At 39.6% G+C, this 17335-nt stretch overlaps 2 protein-coding genes across 14 annotated transcripts; one reads left to right on the forward strand and one right to left on the reverse strand.

The window, feature by feature from the left end:
- The first annotated feature begins 65 nt into the window (after window positions 1-65).
- HNRNPH1 (heterogeneous nuclear ribonucleoprotein H1) lies at window positions 66-16824 on the forward strand. Of its 13 annotated transcripts, none has more exons than XM_048492145.1 (14): window positions 66-194; window positions 369-498; window positions 9673-9807; window positions 10574-10729; window positions 10895-11038; window positions 12204-12342; window positions 13215-13393; window positions 13484-13555; window positions 13613-13746; window positions 13878-14013; window positions 14199-14282; window positions 14407-14475; window positions 15438-15530; window positions 16080-16824. In XM_048492145.1, exons 2-14 carry the CDS (start codon window positions 450-452, stop codon window positions 16196-16198), a joined length of 1509 nt encoding a protein of 502 aa, XP_048348102.1. In that variant the 5' UTR covers window positions 66-194; window positions 369-449; the 3' UTR covers window positions 16199-16824. The 13 variants fall into 13 exon arrangements, with proteins under 13 accessions (XP_048348102.1, XP_048348104.1, XP_048348105.1 ...); XM_048492147.1 differs by having other exon boundaries at window positions 9679-9807; XM_048492148.1 differs by having other exon boundaries at window positions 67-194; window positions 14407-14457.
- LOC125430261 (deoxycytidine kinase 2-like) lies at window positions 1818-8206 on the reverse strand. The gene is made up of 7 exons (XM_048492153.1): window positions 8053-8206; window positions 7359-7474; window positions 6869-7062; window positions 6143-6290; window positions 4376-4491; window positions 2746-2845; window positions 1818-2251 (listed from the first exon to the last, which is right to left on the reverse strand). Exons 1-7 carry the CDS (start codon window positions 8150-8152, stop codon window positions 2228-2230), a joined length of 798 nt encoding a protein of 265 aa, XP_048348110.1. The 5' UTR covers window positions 8153-8206; the 3' UTR covers window positions 1818-2227.
- Window positions 16825-17335: the final 511 nt, after the last annotated feature.

Below are 17335 nucleotides of genomic sequence, written 5' to 3' on the forward strand. Positions count from 1 at the left end.
CGTGGTGTGAGGTGGGGTGGGCAGCACTGTGTTCATGCGGTGGGGATGCTGCCTCGTCTGTGCCTTTGCAGCTAAGCGATTGGCTGGCTCCATTGGTCGAGGATGGGGAGGGGTTACTTAATCTGATGTCACAACCCTACAAGTGGGGGAAGGAGTTATTTATAGAGGCGAAGAGCAGCTGCGAGGAAGCTTTGGTGAGTCGAGGGGGGAAAAAACGAAAGGCGCGCGGCGGCGTAGGTTATTTTCCTTCGCGCGTGCCTCATTTTCTTGGAGGGAGGGAAGCAGGCAGACGAAGACAAATCTCAGATCCGGCCCGAGTAAGCCGGCGGCGTTGTGCTAATTTGGCCCCGTCTTTTCTTCTCGTTTAGCCCCCTCCTTGATTGATCTATTCGCTACCGGGCGAAAGAGAGGAAGGAAACCTTTAGGAATCCGAAAGGAGATCCGACGCGATGGACCCGTGTCACACCGAGGAGACTGGCCCCGAGATCCCCGGCCTCGGTGAGTGGGCTCTGTCGATTGGCGGCGGGAACGAGGAAAGGATCTGCGGCCCAGCGACCGTTGAGGCCGTTGCAGCGGCGGCGGCCCTTGGAACGCTGGCGCAGATCGGGGGCGGGGCCTCGAGTCGGCAGCCTCAAATCCGTCGCTCGTTCGGCCTGTGTAAGTGCCCTTCTTTTCCTGGGTGGGGGTACATTTTGGGGAACTGAGAATTCGACACACCGCCCGCGACATTCCCCCTTCCCTTTGACCCCCCCACCTCTTTCTTTCCCCACGTCCCATCTCCGCCATTGTGGTGGGTGTTGCCCAATCCTGCGCGCTGCGCTGGCGGCGGCCATTCCGAGGCCGTCAAACAGCGGCGTGGCGTAGGCCGCGAGGGATGAAACCGCGGACTTTAACCCACCCCGGGGCCGTGGCTCGCCAGAGGGGGGCAAAAGAACTACTCTGAGAAGGTTTGCCCTTGAGCGCGGGGCGGGGAAAAATTATTTGTTTGGGTAAAAATGGAAACCCCTGAAATGGAGGGGAGCGTGGCACGTGACTCGACGGCGATCGCGAGACAGGCCTGGTGGCTGGTTACAGACGGGCGCGCGCTCTCCTGCCTCCACCACCCCCCGCCAGTCTGCACAAAGCACGACGTCGTACAGCGCTGTCACAAACGCCGAAAGAGAACGTTGCCGCCATATTCTCGTCTTAATCCTGCTCGAACGGCCTCGTTTCATTATTCATATTGCGTCCGTACTGGAGCGTAGTTAGTTCACTTGCTGGGGCCTACATATCAGCTTTTCTGATTTTAAAGCAGTTACCTGAAGCTTTGAAACATCTGTTTCTATTTGCTCAGAAAAAGCACGCGCAATACTGGTGAGGGGGAAATCGCCTTTTTTTAGGGCAAAAAATTGTCTAGTGGGTTTTACCCTTTGTTAAGGAATTAGGATCGAAAATCTCGTATATCCTTGAGTCTTTATAAACTTGGTTGGATTTGCTTCTGTATAAGTGTACCTCATACTAAGTACCTTAAGAATACATTTCGAAGTTTTCTTCATAATCTTAAAAGATTAAGATTAAAATCTTAAAGATTAAAAACCCTTTAAAAATTATATTAAAACTATCACTTATTTTTCTGCAAATCTGTGGGAAACGGTATACTACTGAATTCAGTGATTTTTTAATTACCCTCCTAATATTTTGAGGTGAGATTTATCTTTCTCAAGCACTTGGCTTGCATTGGCAGACTTAACATGTGAATCTAGCTACTATAATTTGGCAAAAGAAAATGCAGATGGATATTACTATTCATTTGTTATACACAATAACTGTAGGTGAAATAGTTGCAGAACTCTCAATTTTCAAACTTTATTATAGCGAAATCATTTATAATACGAAAGTAATGTATTGAGCTGAACAGAGGTACATATCTCATTGAAGTTAAGGTATAAACGCATTTCCAGTAAGGCAGTACATTAAAATTATTTATGCAAAGTTTTTCCCCTTGAAATATATCAGAGACAGTCATTACTCTCCTGCTTCAGAAGACCTCCTAATTATGAGTGCCTCCGGCACCGTCCCAATGTTTGCATGTTGCATTAAAGCTACTTGATTCTCAGATATGCAGCAACCTCTGCATGTTCAAATAGAAGAAAAATAATAGAGACAATTTGTCTTAAAGATATCATATGCCCATTCCAGTTTATAATGGCAGTTTTCCAGATGTCCTTGGTGAACAGTTTCTTTGTTTCTAAGCAGTCAAAAAGGCCTTGACCTATCAAAATAAATGAACAGGGTATTAAGGAAATTATGTAGAATCCTGCTGGTCATGTCTTTCTCTTAAAGGAAACTAAACTAAGTTCACTTAAGTCACAATGACATGCAGTCCTTCTGGAATACAGTCTAACGTATGTACAGTCTGATAGAAGTCAATATAGCAAAAACAGCGCTATCATGTAATTGGGAATTCCCAGGGTTTTTTACAGCATTCTTTTTGGTCTTCCCTTTTTTTGTCTCGGAAAAAGACTAGTAAATGATTATTTCTTTGTAAATTTGAATGTACGCAGAATTCTTTGGAGACTTGCAATGCAACCTTAAGCAGAGTCATACTTTTCCAATCTATTTAAGTCAATGATATTCAGGGTCAGCAACTCTAGGACTGCAGTGTTGGTGTACTAATTTTTCTAAACAGATCAGTTCACTTCTAAAATGCAAAGCAGGCAAGTGAGCTCAACCTTGCTAAGGGAACAAATTATTTGTAATACTTACTTTATCCAATAAATACTGCTGCTTTATTTCATCATTTTTGAAGTCTTCATTAACATCTAAAACCAAAATTGGCATGTCTTGAAGATTGTCAAAGTCCACCCTACAAAGCAAAATAGTTCATACTGTAAGTATCTGCAGCCTTCCAATGCCCAATGTGGTGATTGTTTGCTTTGTTCCCAAAGCAAACAGCCAGCCCTGGCCTTCTTCCAACTTAATGGGGCCACAAGTATTTCAGAAGAATCCAGGAGGCATCCATGTTATGCTGCAGGGAGTACCAGTTCAGAGACCTCTTGCCTCCACTGTAGGATGATGATTGATTTGCAACATCTCAACATTCTGTGATTGGTCCCAGTATCCCATGGCAGCCATTTTGTGATTCTGCTGAGTCACAACCTCAGTTCCAAGTGTTCACAAGTAATTCTGTGGGTTTCCTTGAATTTTTTTTTTAAAAAGTTTCTTTGGGAAATGGTGTATTTTTCTCACAGTCAATGAGATTGGAGACCTCTGTTCTGCCCTATTTTTGTCCTAAGAAATATTCTTATATCATTTTTACTGTAGTGGGGACACAAAACAGAATGCAGTTCTCTTGATTTTATCCTTACAATGTGGAATGTTAGGCTGAAAACAAGACTGGACCATGATCATTCAATAAGCTTCCATAGCAGAGTCTGGATTTAAATCTGGGTGTCCCAGGATCTTAACCCATACTGACTTTAATGAGCAAGTTATTAATTGAATAGATTGATTTAAGCAGATTCAGAATAACATCTTAATATACAAAGTATGCTTGGAAGCAATTCCTACTTCGATACATGCTTACATAAGTCACATCAACATACAGACAGTTGCATGTATTGACTTAACCTTCATCACAGAGTGGTTGTGAACAAATCTAACATGGAGAGAAAATTTATGACTGAGCTCTGTGGAGTAAATTAATTTCCCAATTATGACATGAAACCTATCCATTCTGTTTGAGTTAATAGGAAATGGGTTTTGCTTACATTTTAAAGTTGTCATCACAGATAATACCTATGCATAATAATAGTAGAATGCATCTATAAGCAGTTAGCATTCTCTAACAGAGCAGTCAGCAAGCTATAACAGAATGGTGTTAATAGAGCATTTCGGTTTATTATTATGTATTTAATTTCTAACCTGCCTTTCCCAACCACCCGGGCTCAGGGTGGCTAACAATAACATTACAAAATCATATTAATAAATATCAGATATAAATACAATAAGAGTAAAATCCTAATCAAACACATGGTGCTGGGGTAGTAATTTCCCTTCATCTTATTTGTGGACAACAGGGGACATGACAACATTACAGGCATAAACCTCAAGTGGGCCCAGCAAGGGGGAAGGGCAACTGAGGTACAGACTTCTGTCTTCAACCATAGGTCCAGAGGCATGACTCCATCTTACATGCCCTGCAGAACAACCAAGTATTGCAGGGTCTGGGGCCTAATTGACAGAGAGTTATGTAGACCATCATGATCTCGTAGAAGCCAGGAGATTTCCCTAACATAAAACAAATTAGCCCTGAACCAGAGGAACCATTTATTTTCATAGGAAGGTTACTTAATATAATAAGTATGTGTAACACTAAAATGATGAAACTGCTTACTTCATTGTCCTTTCTTGAAGCCAAGTTTCATGTTTATAGTGCAGGCTCTCCAGAAATTCCAGTTGAATTCCTTGTTCCTCTTCTCTGCCTCTGTGCTGTAGTCGTTCCATGCATTTCTAGGTTTTTAAAAGCCATTGGTTTATATATAACTTAACAGAAAATTCTTAGCATGATTATCACATTTATTAAATGGATGCCACTGAATGTCAACTGAGATGAGATTTTCAACGAGGACCCTGCATTATTTATAATCTGCCTGTATCACTGGGACAAGGCAGATTACGTCATTAGAAAATGATTCAAAAAAAGGTGAATATAAATGCAACAAAGTGATAAAAATGAGAACAATAAAATACAGTATAATATGTCCAATAAACAATGCCGGTAATGTTATTGCAGACATTGAGACTGCAACTCTTTTTAATGAAAATACCCTCCTGAACAATTTCACTTTACATGTTCTGCAGAATGTCTTTCTGACCTTGTTAATCATGCCCATGCCATCAAAGCATTCACTGCTTCCCCACAATATTGTTGATATATTGCGCACTTCCTGGATTTTCTCCAGTCTCTCCTGCTTGCTTTGTTGTATAGCAAAACTTGGATGGCCTCCTTGTGGATAGGAAAGCTAGGATTTTCCTGGCCCCATCCACAGGGCAGCCATGTCCTCTTCCATCACTACTGGATGCCTGTGGATAAGGTTCTCTTTTCAACAAACCTTTCCCATTTCATTGTGGCACATGCCTCAATAGGATATTCACTTGCTGTGGTTTTTTTAATGAAAAAAAAACCACGTGCAATGGGGATGGCTGCTCCTGTAGGGCTGAGGCAGGAATATAACTATGGAGAAACTACCACATAGAAAGACTCACTGAAGAGAAACTACCATGTAGAAAGGCATGTTACTGCTGTGCTGTAGTGGTAACAGAAAACCACAGTGGGCTGAGTTGAAAACACCTGAAATCCCGGCAGCTAATATTGTTCCTTCACAATACTTTTGGTAGAAGTAGTGATTTTTAAGGACAAGTTGCTAGGACTTAAGAACCTTCCCATTCTTGGAGAGCACTGAGCCTATTTTTATGAGCATAATAAAACACAGAAATGCAGAATCAAGAACTAGTTTTATAGCTGTTGTGAGAAAATAATTATCCTAGTTTAAAATCCCTTATTTTAAATGTGGTTTTCTTTACATTAAAATCCTACAAGCATAAGGTTTAAGCATTTGAGAGTCTCTTGGTGTATGTGTCTAGGCAACTGTGAGTACTGATTAGAATTTGGAATCTCTTGTGGTAATCTGACATCAGAAAGGATGGGAGGTCTAGCTTTTGATTTCTTCTCTGGACTACAGTTGACCTAAGCAAGTAGAATAGACACATACTGGTAAATCTGTAACCAAGCTAGCATTTAAGGGTTAGCCAAAGTATTGCAGTTATTGTGTGTTGTGATATTTCTTCACACATTGGTAATCATAATAGTTGTGACTAAAGTGATAGTGGAAGGTCCTTCACTTGGAGATGTGGCTGGGCTGAGGAGGTAGATCTGAAAAGTGGTCTGCACACAGGATTAAATCCTATCTTGGCCAGGGGCTGGATAATTAAATTTCCCACAGTACAGTTAAAGATTCCAGAGTACTACGGATGTCTTTATGCTTCAATTGTATTGCATATACAAACTGCCTTTCCATTTCATTTTGTATAGAAAGTAAAATCTAGATGACATTAGCATACTATATACAGTGTTATCAAGACTGGACTGAAAAAGGCATACCTGGGGGGTTGTTCGGAGGTAGATAATGCCATCTAATTCTGTGGCTGATTCAAACTGTTTCAAAAGCCATGCATGCGAATCCTTATAAATTGCCCATTCTGTTTCACTGATTTTTCCTGATTCAAATAAATTGGAGGCAAAGATATACCTATAGAACAGACAGTTTTATTACATGAACTGAAGTGGAAGACGCTATTAAATAGTCAACTGGAGTTGCAGTACAGAACAGTTATGTACTAATACCCAATGAGTCTTACTGTAAAACACTGAAAGTGAATTTCTGCTGAAGAAGTGGATAAGAAATCTAAAATCTTTCCTAAACTCCCTTTTTGCTTATTAATTAAGCCAAGTGGGCTGTATGGATTATAATTGAAAAATTCAAAGTAGACTGCCCATGGAAGAATGTGAAGAAACGATTGCATCCAACATGGAAATATAGCATTAGTTTTATGAATTCACTCATGTTAACTTAAATGTTGGAAAATTAATTTTGATCCATTTCAGCTAGTGTATGGTTATTTTCCCACTTGGGTTTCTTTTTGTATATGGTGAATACTTGAAAGTTCTAGAATAACACTTGTAAAAGTTTCACTTAAATTTGTGAACTGCTTGCAGCAGAATGACTATTCCTAATGCATTCTTGGTAGTTCTGCTTGATAGCATTTTAGAAAGATGCCCCTTAGTTTACTGAATTATTAGTCTGTGTGAAGGAGTGAATTCTCTTACCTGTCGCTGTAGACTGATCTCTCAAAAAACTGCACAGGATGTTCTGCTTCCTGTAGTTTGGCAGAGATAGTTTTTAACTGAGCTTTAACTCTACTTAAACAAGCATATGTCTGGAAGGCATAAGCCCACCTTGTAGGCTTGCTGTACAACATCTGTAGCAGGTTTCCTCCACTCTTTTGCGATGTTGAAAGCTCCTGGTAATAGAAAGTGAATTTTTCAGAAATGGATTTATAGGTGACTGGTTGATCTATACTCCCCCTTGTTTTAGAAAATAAAAATGATGTTCGGTATGTGTGGGTTCTGCAAAGCTTTAAAGTATTCTGAATCAAAAAATCTCTTGAGGTTGGACTTGCACCTGATTTTATGTAAGCCTAACATACTTTTGTCTTACTGACTATATTTAGAAACAGCAGGATATTGTAAGAGTACTCTTCTAAAAACAGGTCAGCTACTCCCGTTATCACCCCAGTACAGAAGTTAATATACTTACTTCATATTCATTCTCAGATGTCTGAATGTTGCACCATTTAGCTATTGGTTCAGGAATTACTTCCCATTCATCATTATATTTTTCTAGCATATGTACAAATGTGGACTTCCCTGCAGCTGTGGAAGAAATTAATGGAGATTGTAACAATGCATTTAACAATGAAGTACAGAGAACTGTGCTTTCTTGTACAGTGTTGTCTTCCAAAATGGCAAAGTATTTAAAATCTTCTGTGCATGTTTATAGGCACCTTAATTATATTATTGCTTCCTCTGCAACTCCATCAGCAACTAGAGTTTCAATTTCCAGATGATAAGATACCAAGTAGTTGTGTGTCATATAAAAAAATAGAGAAGGGGAAGAAAATGGAAACGGTATTGAAGAGCCAAGGTAGTCAGCTTAAGGCACTAATGACACTCGTGGTAAGAAGATTAGTAAGAAAAGGCAATTATATTTACTGCAGTTTTTTATGCAAATTAGATCCTGGCCACTCTCAAGTACTCTTCCCCGAAATCTGGCGCCAGTGTTTTGTTTGTTGGGGGAGGCTGCGCTACTTGGGGTGGGGGAGCAGCCATTCTTCGTAGTGGAAGCGCGCAGGCTATTTATAGCTGTTGTCCCGCACGAACCAAGCTCCTATCTCTTAAATTAACAGCGTCTGAGCTAGTAAATCTAGGCGGAAAACCAGATTAGCACTTACCAATATTCCCTTCTATTGAAATTTTCTTGAGTCGTTTCTGGAAACTCTGGTCCAGGGAATTAGATGGGCTGGGGCAAAAGCGCTTGGCTGGAGGACGCATCGCCACTTACTTGTATGTTCTGCAAAAAAAGGGAACTGAGGCTGAGGGGAGAGGCTCCCGCGCTTTTCGTTTCCGTCTAAGAACCGCGCCTTTATTCAGCCAATCCTTGCAGGCTGGCTGAACCCGAGTCGATTCTGTCCCCCTCCCCCTGCAGGGTTGGGCGCTGCTTGTCTCGGTCTGCAACCGGGTCTGACCTTGTTTCGGGAAGTGTAATATTAATATAGCGGGAATGATACTGGTAGGACTTGTTTGCGAAGCACACCCCCTGCGCCATTCTTTATGAAACTAGTGGTCTTAAATTTTCCTAACTGGACTTGGGCTGCTAATTTGAAAGGAAGCTGTAGTGAAGTCATTTGGGAGTCCTAAATTGGGACTTCATTGATGCTAGCAGGGTATTCGTAGATGATTCCACGCTGTTCTTCGGGGTTATGCAGACTCCTCACCTGATCCTTCACTAGTTCCGGGGTTGTAAATCAGCGTAGAAAAAGATCCCAGCGTGCTGGATAACAGTTGATTTTCCTTTGCGTTTTATGCTGGTTGCCTTCTAAATGCACTGCAACACTTGATGAAGTGCGAGCACTCAGTAATGGAATCTGGTTGCTGCATGATTTGAGTACCTCGTATAACGTGGAATACTTTCTTGGAAATATTCTAAACGTTTAAATTATTTTGTTTAAATAAACGTTCAAAGAAATTATTTTGTTGGGTCAGGCTTCAGCACAAAATCGAACGCATGGGCTGGGGACGGAGGCTTTGTTCTTCGACGCATGCGCAAGGCCTAGTGGGGCTTGTTCCCGCGGAAACTAGGGTGGGGGAAGGACCAACCTGACCCGATTTTGAGCAGTGGGCAGCCTCACATTTTTTCCCGTATGAATTACTTCGATCATAGGCGGATAACAGTTGAAGCCTTAGACTCGCGAGAGTCGCTGGTTGCTTCAGAGCATGCGCAGATAGCCCTTGGAAGCGGGAGGGAGGGTAGACGGAGTAAGGCGCGTGCGCTTTGTGGGATGAATGCGCGCATGCCCCGTGTGCCTTTTTCCTCGGCCACGCAGCGGCGGACTTTAGAAACAGGTGAGGGGGAGGGGTGGTGTTTCTCAGATTAGCAGCCGTTCAATGTCGTCTTTTACTGTCGAGCTTTTGTACTGATGAGGCGCTCTGCTCCATAGTCGACATTTTCTCAGTTGTTGGTGGCGGCTGAGGCCTATTCTTTGTGAGGCGCAGGCGGCGCCAAAGCTCGGCCGAGCGGAAGCGCAAACAACCGCTCGGCGCCATTTCCTCGCGCTTCTCGCCGATCGGCCTCCTGGGTTAGAGGGGAAGAAAAAAACCCATAAAACTCTCACCGTTGGTCCGGAGGGCGCTTTCAGTTTGTGATGAGTACGTGGGAAAGAATTTTTTTTGGGGGGGGGCGAAAGAGCATGGGAGGAAGGGTTGGGCGAGCGGAGAATTCGCGGGGGAAAGTTGTGTCGTGCGGCCTGCGTTGTGCCCCACTCAGTGTGGCGATTTCTTTGTCTGCCCCGTAGCAACAGAAGGCGAAACTGAGACCACTCTCACTGCCAGTATGATGCTGAACACCGAAGGCGGGGAGGGGTATGTGGTGAAAGTTCGCGGGTTGCCCTGGTCTTGCTCCGCGGATGAGGTGCAGAGATTCTTTTCGGGTAAGTGTTGTTTCAAGGTTCTTCCCACCCATTTCCTATGGCTTCTTAGTATACTTTGTTCCTTGAGACTTAAAGTGCGCTTAAAAAATGGGAAATGTTTATGTTTCTTGTTCCCTCCTTGGTATTTTATTTTTAGGTTGTAGCGTGGATTGATTTCATTCAGTCTTTTTCAACCAATTGGGGTGGTACTGAGGTGCAAACTTCCTTGTGGTAAGAGGGGGAAGCCATTTAACTCTTAATTTCAAGATTGTAAACATATCCTGCTTTCCCCAATGATTTTTAGTGGCTTATGTTTTATAATTAAAAATAACATATAACAGTGAAGACCCATTCTTTTTGAAGGTACAGACTTGCTCTTTCTATGATCGCTTCAGTGAAGTAACTAGTTCCAAGAAATGTGGTTTGCAAATAGTAAATGAAATGTAAAGCAAAGTAGATGGGAACAGAATTGTATCCTTAAGTGGGGGGTTGTCTTTTTGGATTTATTTCTTCTTTTCTCCTTTTTAAACTCTGTGTTTTCTTATTTTTTCTATTGTGGTCATTTTTAGATAATTTCACAGCAAGCCCTGTTTAATTTGGTGTTGCTTTGTGTTGTTCATCTATACTTTTGTCTCTGTTTTTCATACTTGGGCTAGATTTTTCCTACTTCAGAGGAAGGTACACACTTTTCCAATAAGTTTTAAGTAGGCAAAGTTGACCTTGCTGAACTCAAGATTTACTTCCAGGTGTGGTCTGTGGGTTAAATTTGTTGTCTACTCTCTCTTAGAATGCAAAATACTAAATGGATCTTCAGGGGTCCGTTTTATCTACACAAGGGAAGGAAGACCAAGCGGAGAAGCATTTGTTGAACTAGAAACTGAGGAAGATGTGAAGCTGGCACTGAAGAAAGACAGAGAAACAATGGGACACAGATATGTTGAAGGTTTGGATTGAATTGACATAGTAACTGACTGGCCTTTGATTTGGGTGGAGTTTAGATGCATGACTTTTTTGTGAATGTAATGTGAATCTGTTCTCCAAATGATTGTTGTGCATTGACCTTTTATGCCACATTCCAAAATTGATTAATTCTGAGTGCCTCTTCCAGTCTTCAAGTCAAACAACGTTGAAATGGATTGGGTTCTGAAGCATACTGGTCCTAACAGCCCTGATACTGCTAATGATGGTTTTGTACGGCTTAGAGGACTTCCATTTGGTTGTAGCAAGGAAGAAATTGTTCAGTTCTTCTCAGGTATGTGGGGTATAAGTAAAAGCTATAGCTGTATTGGTAAAGATTATAGTTCTAGAGGTGCTGAACTTGTGCCTAGTTACACTAATAAAACCATGACTGAACTGCCAATTTTGTAACAGGCTTCTATATAGCTTAATTTATACCAAACCCTAAATTTTTTTACGATCTGAGAGTTGCCTCCAAATATCAGCCAAGTTGACTTTAATTTAATGCTGCAAACCTTGGGTTTGGATAATATGGTAAATAAATGTTGATAGGATGGAGTAAAATCATTTTAACAATTCCTGTCTGCTAAGCATATAAAATGTCTGACTAAAATACCATAAATTTCTGTACATGGATGAATAATTGTTGTGATTATATCGCTTAGCATAGTGGAATTAAATTCTGTGAAATAACTTTTTTGCAATGAAGGTACAGAAACTTTTGTGTTGTAATGTTCAGTAGTTATGCAATTGGATATCTTGCAATTGTTTGCATCATAAAAATTGGCTTGGCATTGAAATTATGTTTGTATGAGATACAAGGAATAGCCTTTATAGAAGTAAATGTTACAGTAAAATCTTTGGATTGCATTGCAGTAGTCTGAATAAGTTTTAATGTGTTTTATGTTGAATTGTGATATAATCAGCCTGCCAATTCCAGAATTTTTTAGAATTTTTGAGTGAAAAATTTCTTGCTTTATAGATTTTACTTTATTGTGTGCATAGATAATGTCTTAAAATAAATTTATGAAAGTGTTAATTCTTTTATTTCGCTACTAGTTCTGAATATTGCATATAATGTTTGAGTGAGTTTAAATAGATGCTTGTTACAATTGTATAATTTATCTTACTGTGTTTTAAAAGAGTTTTAATTGATAGCCTGCAAAGAATTAATGTTTTTAGTAAAATGTGGCTTCTTTTAATGTTTTCTTAACTGAACCTGTGTTAATTAGAGAAAATACTGATCTAAATTTGTAGAAATGTAGTCTTTTTCACAAGCAGGCTGAATTAAGAATCTGTCAGAAAGTGTTTATATTTTGTTATAGTGTTAATAGAATGGTATTCTGATTCTGAAATTAAAGTATAACGTCTGGTATATTTTAAAGCTATAAGAAAATCATGATTGGGCTTGTGATGTTAATATTACCCCCCTACTGGGGTTATTTGTCCTTGGGTTGAAGGGTTGGAAATCGTGCCAAATGGGATAACATTGCCGGTGGACTTCCAGGGGAGGAGTACGGGGGAGGCCTTCGTGCAGTTTGCTTCACAGGAAATAGCTGAAAAGGCTCTAAAGAAACACAAGGAAAGAATAGGGCACAGGTGGGGATGGATGGTTGGTTGGATATGTCGCTCTTCTTATGGTAAACTGTAATTAAATCCATATTCTCTCTTCTCAAGTGCTCACCTCACAATATGTAATGCCATAGCCTACTAACATCTTCAATTTAAATTGTAAATGTTATTGTTTTTCCTTTCACACATGTGCAGACTAGCTGAAATTCTAGCTCTGCTGTTACCTTGTACATAACTTATAGCTGTTAAATGTATTTAATTTTCAGAATTAAGGAAGTTGAGAGACTATGGCTTTAAATTTTTCTAATAGCACCAAATGCCTATAGTTCTTAAAACACCTAGCTTCTTATCATAAGACAATGAAATTTCTGTACTTGTTCTATTCATTGATGTATCATATTGTACATTTTCACATAAATGTAATTTACAAAGTGTCACAAAGGTTTTTATTTTAAATTTTGTGACAATTAAAAGCATGCACTGTTTAATGCTAATGTGCCATGCCAAAGTAAATAATGGGTTAGTGAGCACACACTTTGGAGTGTGCATATATGGGTTAAAATTCTGGTGGAGGCTAGTTTTTTAACCCTATCTTTGCATATTGCCATATGTGCAAATCGTGGGTCCTGTTGAGTGGATATTTCCCTCCAGGTATATTCTGATTGTTGCAAAGACTAAACCAGTTTGCTCTCCCTCACCCTTAAGGCTGGGATATCTAAACGAGCTTACAATTGCTCAGTAATTGAATTGTTAGCCTTGGATTAAAGATCCATAATTGTAAAAACAATTCTGGCGTAAAATTGCCAGTTTCAAGGCTGTGGTTTAAAATGTTTTGCTTTGTATAAACTGGTGTGTAAGATAAGGAAAACTAAGCTACTTTTATGTGTAAACCTTCTTAGGTACATTGAAATCTTCAAGAGCAGCAGAGCAGAAGTGCGTACTCACTATGATCCTCCTCGCAAACTAATGGCCATGCAGCGGCCTGGTCCTTATGACCGGCCAGGTGTGGGAAGAGGCTATAACAGCCTTGGCCGAGGAAGTGGATTTGAAAGAATGAGGCGTGGCGCTTATGGTGGAGGTGTGTATCTGGCTTTTAAAATAGAATTGCCTTGTAATAATATACCTTTAGAAGATTTGCTTCAATGTTATTCTAAATTCTGGCTTGCAGGCTATGGTGGCTATGATGACTACAATGGGTATAATGATGGCTATGGCTTTGGATCTGATAGATTTGGAAGAGGTAAGGATTCTTGATTAGGGCAAATGAGGTAACTTTTCCTATATACACAACATTTAGAATGGACTCTTCTCTCCACAGGAATGTCAGATCATAGGTATGGTGATGGATCCTCCACTTTCCAAAGCACAACTGGTCACTGTGTCCACATGAGAGGACTACCATACAGAGCCACAGAGAATGACATTTACAACGTGAGTAGATTTATCTTTCCATGTTGTATTTTTTGGAGTATATAATTATCTCTGTTCTTCCTAGTTTTTGGGAACACATGAGAATTTTCAAGCAAATTAATGAAATTTTTTGTTTGACATTCTCTATATAGTTCTTTTCGCCTCTGAATCCTGTGAGAGTCCACATTGAAATTGGACCTGATGGTCGAGTAACAGGGGAAGCAGATGTTGAGTTTGCAACTCATGAGGATGCTGTCGCTGCGATGTCCAAAGACAAAGCAAATATGCGTAAGTTAAGCTGCTTTTTTCTCCTGTACAGTTCTTTGTTTTGTTTCTTTCCATTGAATATACTTGTTGGTATTGCTTGTTGGTATTGCTTGTTAATCTTGGTAAAAACGCTTAGCATTGAGGATACTTTTGTTCATCACAGCGTATGAATTGTAAGATAACTTGCTAACTTTGTATTTCCTCAGAACACAGATATGTGGAACTCTTCTTGAATTCTACAGCTGGAGGAAGTGGTGGTGCATACGGCAGTCAAATGATGGGAGCGATGGGTATGTGCAAGCAATTCACTTCCATGTTAACTGCCAACATTTTTCCAAGCTGGATAATCCTGTGCAGAGCCTGCTTATTCAGAGTGATCTTATGACTGAAATTTGCTGTTTTCTCAATCCACAGTCAAGGAAACAGAAGGTGTAGTTCAAGACTGGAACACTAACACACTGGCAGGTACACAAACTATTTTAGGTATTAATTACAACCTTTACATTTTTAAAATCTTTGTTTGAATGGACTGTATAGGTAGAAATTGCAAGTTGGGAGAAGGTGGTTGATAATTCCTGTCAGTGGTCAAATGTCTTTTATAACTTCGTTTTATTCAAGGCTTTATTTTGGTGGGTGGAATTTTATTAGTAACAAGTTGCCACAGTCGTTTCTCTTTCACCTTATGATTCAACTGCCCTAAAACCTGGATATATAAGTTAAATCTAAAAGAAGAATTATCTCGAAGCCTGTCATTTTTTAAAAATGTTTTTCTTTCCAAAACTGATAACTGGTTTCATCTGTTGCTTGGGGTGTGTGCTGCCTTTCTAGCTCTTTATAGAATGATTCAGATGGCTTAGATTTTGTTTTACAAGATGAAAAGATTAAGTTAAAAAAGCAAACTTCATATAGTCAAGAGCAAAAAAGTTTTGTAGAGCTGCTGAAATAGGGCAGAAATTAGTATTCTCCACATTAGTTCTATTAGCTTCCTTGAACATTGAGAACACCTTTTCAGGAAGTATAGTCCAGAGTAGAATTACTAGACGCTGATATGGAGGCTCTCTGGCTAGAAGTTGGCATTTCACTTGAGGTGTGCAACCAGTATTTCTGACACATGTTACCACTTGAGATTCATGGGTTGACTACATCTAAAGTGGTGTCTAAGGGCTGCAAGGTGTAAAAACGGCTTGAAAAAATAACAAAATTGCTTTTAATAATTGGAACTGATAGTATATAATTAAATTCAGGTGCTAATACAAAATTGGTCACTAGAAGAAAATTGCCCCCCTAGCAGTGAAAGAGCAAATAGGAACCTTTGAAATTAGAGGCTAGGTAATAGTGAAAAACAAGAACAGAATTTGGGTTTTTTTTAGATATTGTGTTCTCTGTGGATTCTTTTTAATAATATCCTAATCAAGGTCTTAATAAACCTGTCCTTAACTTGAAAGGGAGCCAATCCAGTTATGGTGGCCCAGCTAACCAACAATTGAGTGGGGGTTATGGAGGAGGCTATGGTGGTCAAAGCAGCATGAGCGGATATGGTAAGATGTTTTTATCATTCTCAGATGGGTGTGTGTAACAGTTGGCTAGTATGTCTTATGTGAGAATTGATTTGTTTGGCAAGTACATAATATGCTGAAACTTTTAAGAATTTCATTTTAGTTAACCTTTTAGGAACTTGGGAAATAAAAAGTTCAGAGGAGCAAAGAAAGGATTCCCTTGTAGCTGCTAAACAATTTTGTGTAAAACTGGGTTATTTGCTGTGTACTGTTAAGGTTTCTGGGTCAGAATCTGGTTTCATCTGTCATCTGATGGCTTAAGTGCTACCTTGTACTATTCTTTGCAGTAGACAGAAGTCATGAAGATGTTTTAGGACTTTGAATAAGCTTACAGAAAATCTGGGAAACTGATTTGCAGTTAGCATTACAGAAGTTTGACCTTTGAAAATATGAAGGAAGTTTGTCTTTTTAATAGTACAGGAATATGCTATGTGATATGAGAGGTATGTGGTGGGGGCAGGGAAGAAAATGCATGTTCCTATGACTGTTAGCTTTCACACTAACTTGCCTAATGTATGTTCTCTGTTGTAGGTAACCAGAGTGCAATGAACAGCAGCTACTATAGTAGTGGCAATCGGGCATCCATGGGAGTAAATGGCATGGCTGGAATGTCTAACATGTCCAACATGAGTGGTGGCTGGGGAATGTAAACACCAGTCATTTAACTTTTTGACAACTTTTTTAAAAAACAAAAAACTAAGTTTAACAGTTTTGCAATACAAGCTTGTGATTTATGCTTTACTTGTAAGTGAATCAGGATCATTTTAAAACATTCAGGTTCAGTATTTTTTGAATCTTCTGAAACATTCATCTAGAATGTAACAAGTCAAGTAAAGAATTTCCTGTTAAACAATTTTCAGATTTTTTTTCCAGTTTTGTTGTAGGGAGTGTATTTGAGCAGTAAGCGTACTTAGGTTAAAGCTGTTTCAATTATGTTAAGTGTTGCTCTTATACTATATAACACCAAACTGTTTTCAGTGCTTGTTCAGGAACATGCTTTTTGTACAAACAAGATATAGGAGCTCTGTTGGCAACTCAAAAGTGAACATTTGGCATGTTAGTTCTAGTTTTTCTTTTAATATCTTGTAAGGCACGTTTAAACTTTTTAAGTTAATGGGGAGATGAGCCGCAATACAGCTACCTTTAGGATTTTGGTCTTGGTGTTCATGTGAAATCTGAGGCCTTGATTTAATCTTTCATTGTATTGTGATTTACTTTTTGGTGTATTGCGCTAAGTGAAACTTGTTGAAATAAAACATCCTTTTTAAAACTGGAACTTTTCTTGATTTTAAGTGAATAATTTCAATAAAGTATGCAATCTGGAAGAAAGCTAATTCACTTCAGCTGAACTCCATCTCCTTAATGGGCTTAATTTAGGTTTCAGGTAGCTGCATTGGTCCAAAACAAAAGCCACAACATGTTTGTGAGGGTCAACTGAAATGAAAGAAAGGGGAGTGAGCTTTTGAGTTTTTCTGGACTTTTCATCAGAATGGATGTTTTTAAACGACAAGGGTGGAAGGAGAAATTTGAGCTCCTATGATGGAAGAGTTCTGCGTTTGTCCTTTTGCTGGTCAAAGTAAAATATATTCTATAGGAATTAGTTTCTGTTGACAATTTGTATGCATTTTGACTACATTTTGATGGAAGACTATGTTTAGGAGCTAAATTCTGCCGCCAGCAGCAGATTTAGCTGAATGCATGACAATTCACAGTGCTTTTCTGACCTAAAGACAAAGAACAGTCTTTTGTATTAAGATTAGTGCCCAGATTGTGGCCCCTTACACCAG

Source organism: Sphaerodactylus townsendi, linkage group LG03, assembly GCF_021028975.2.
Source record: "Sphaerodactylus townsendi isolate TG3544 linkage group LG03, MPM_Stown_v2.3, whole genome shotgun sequence".
NCBI lineage: Eukaryota > Metazoa > Chordata > Lepidosauria > Squamata > Sphaerodactylidae > Sphaerodactylus > Sphaerodactylus townsendi.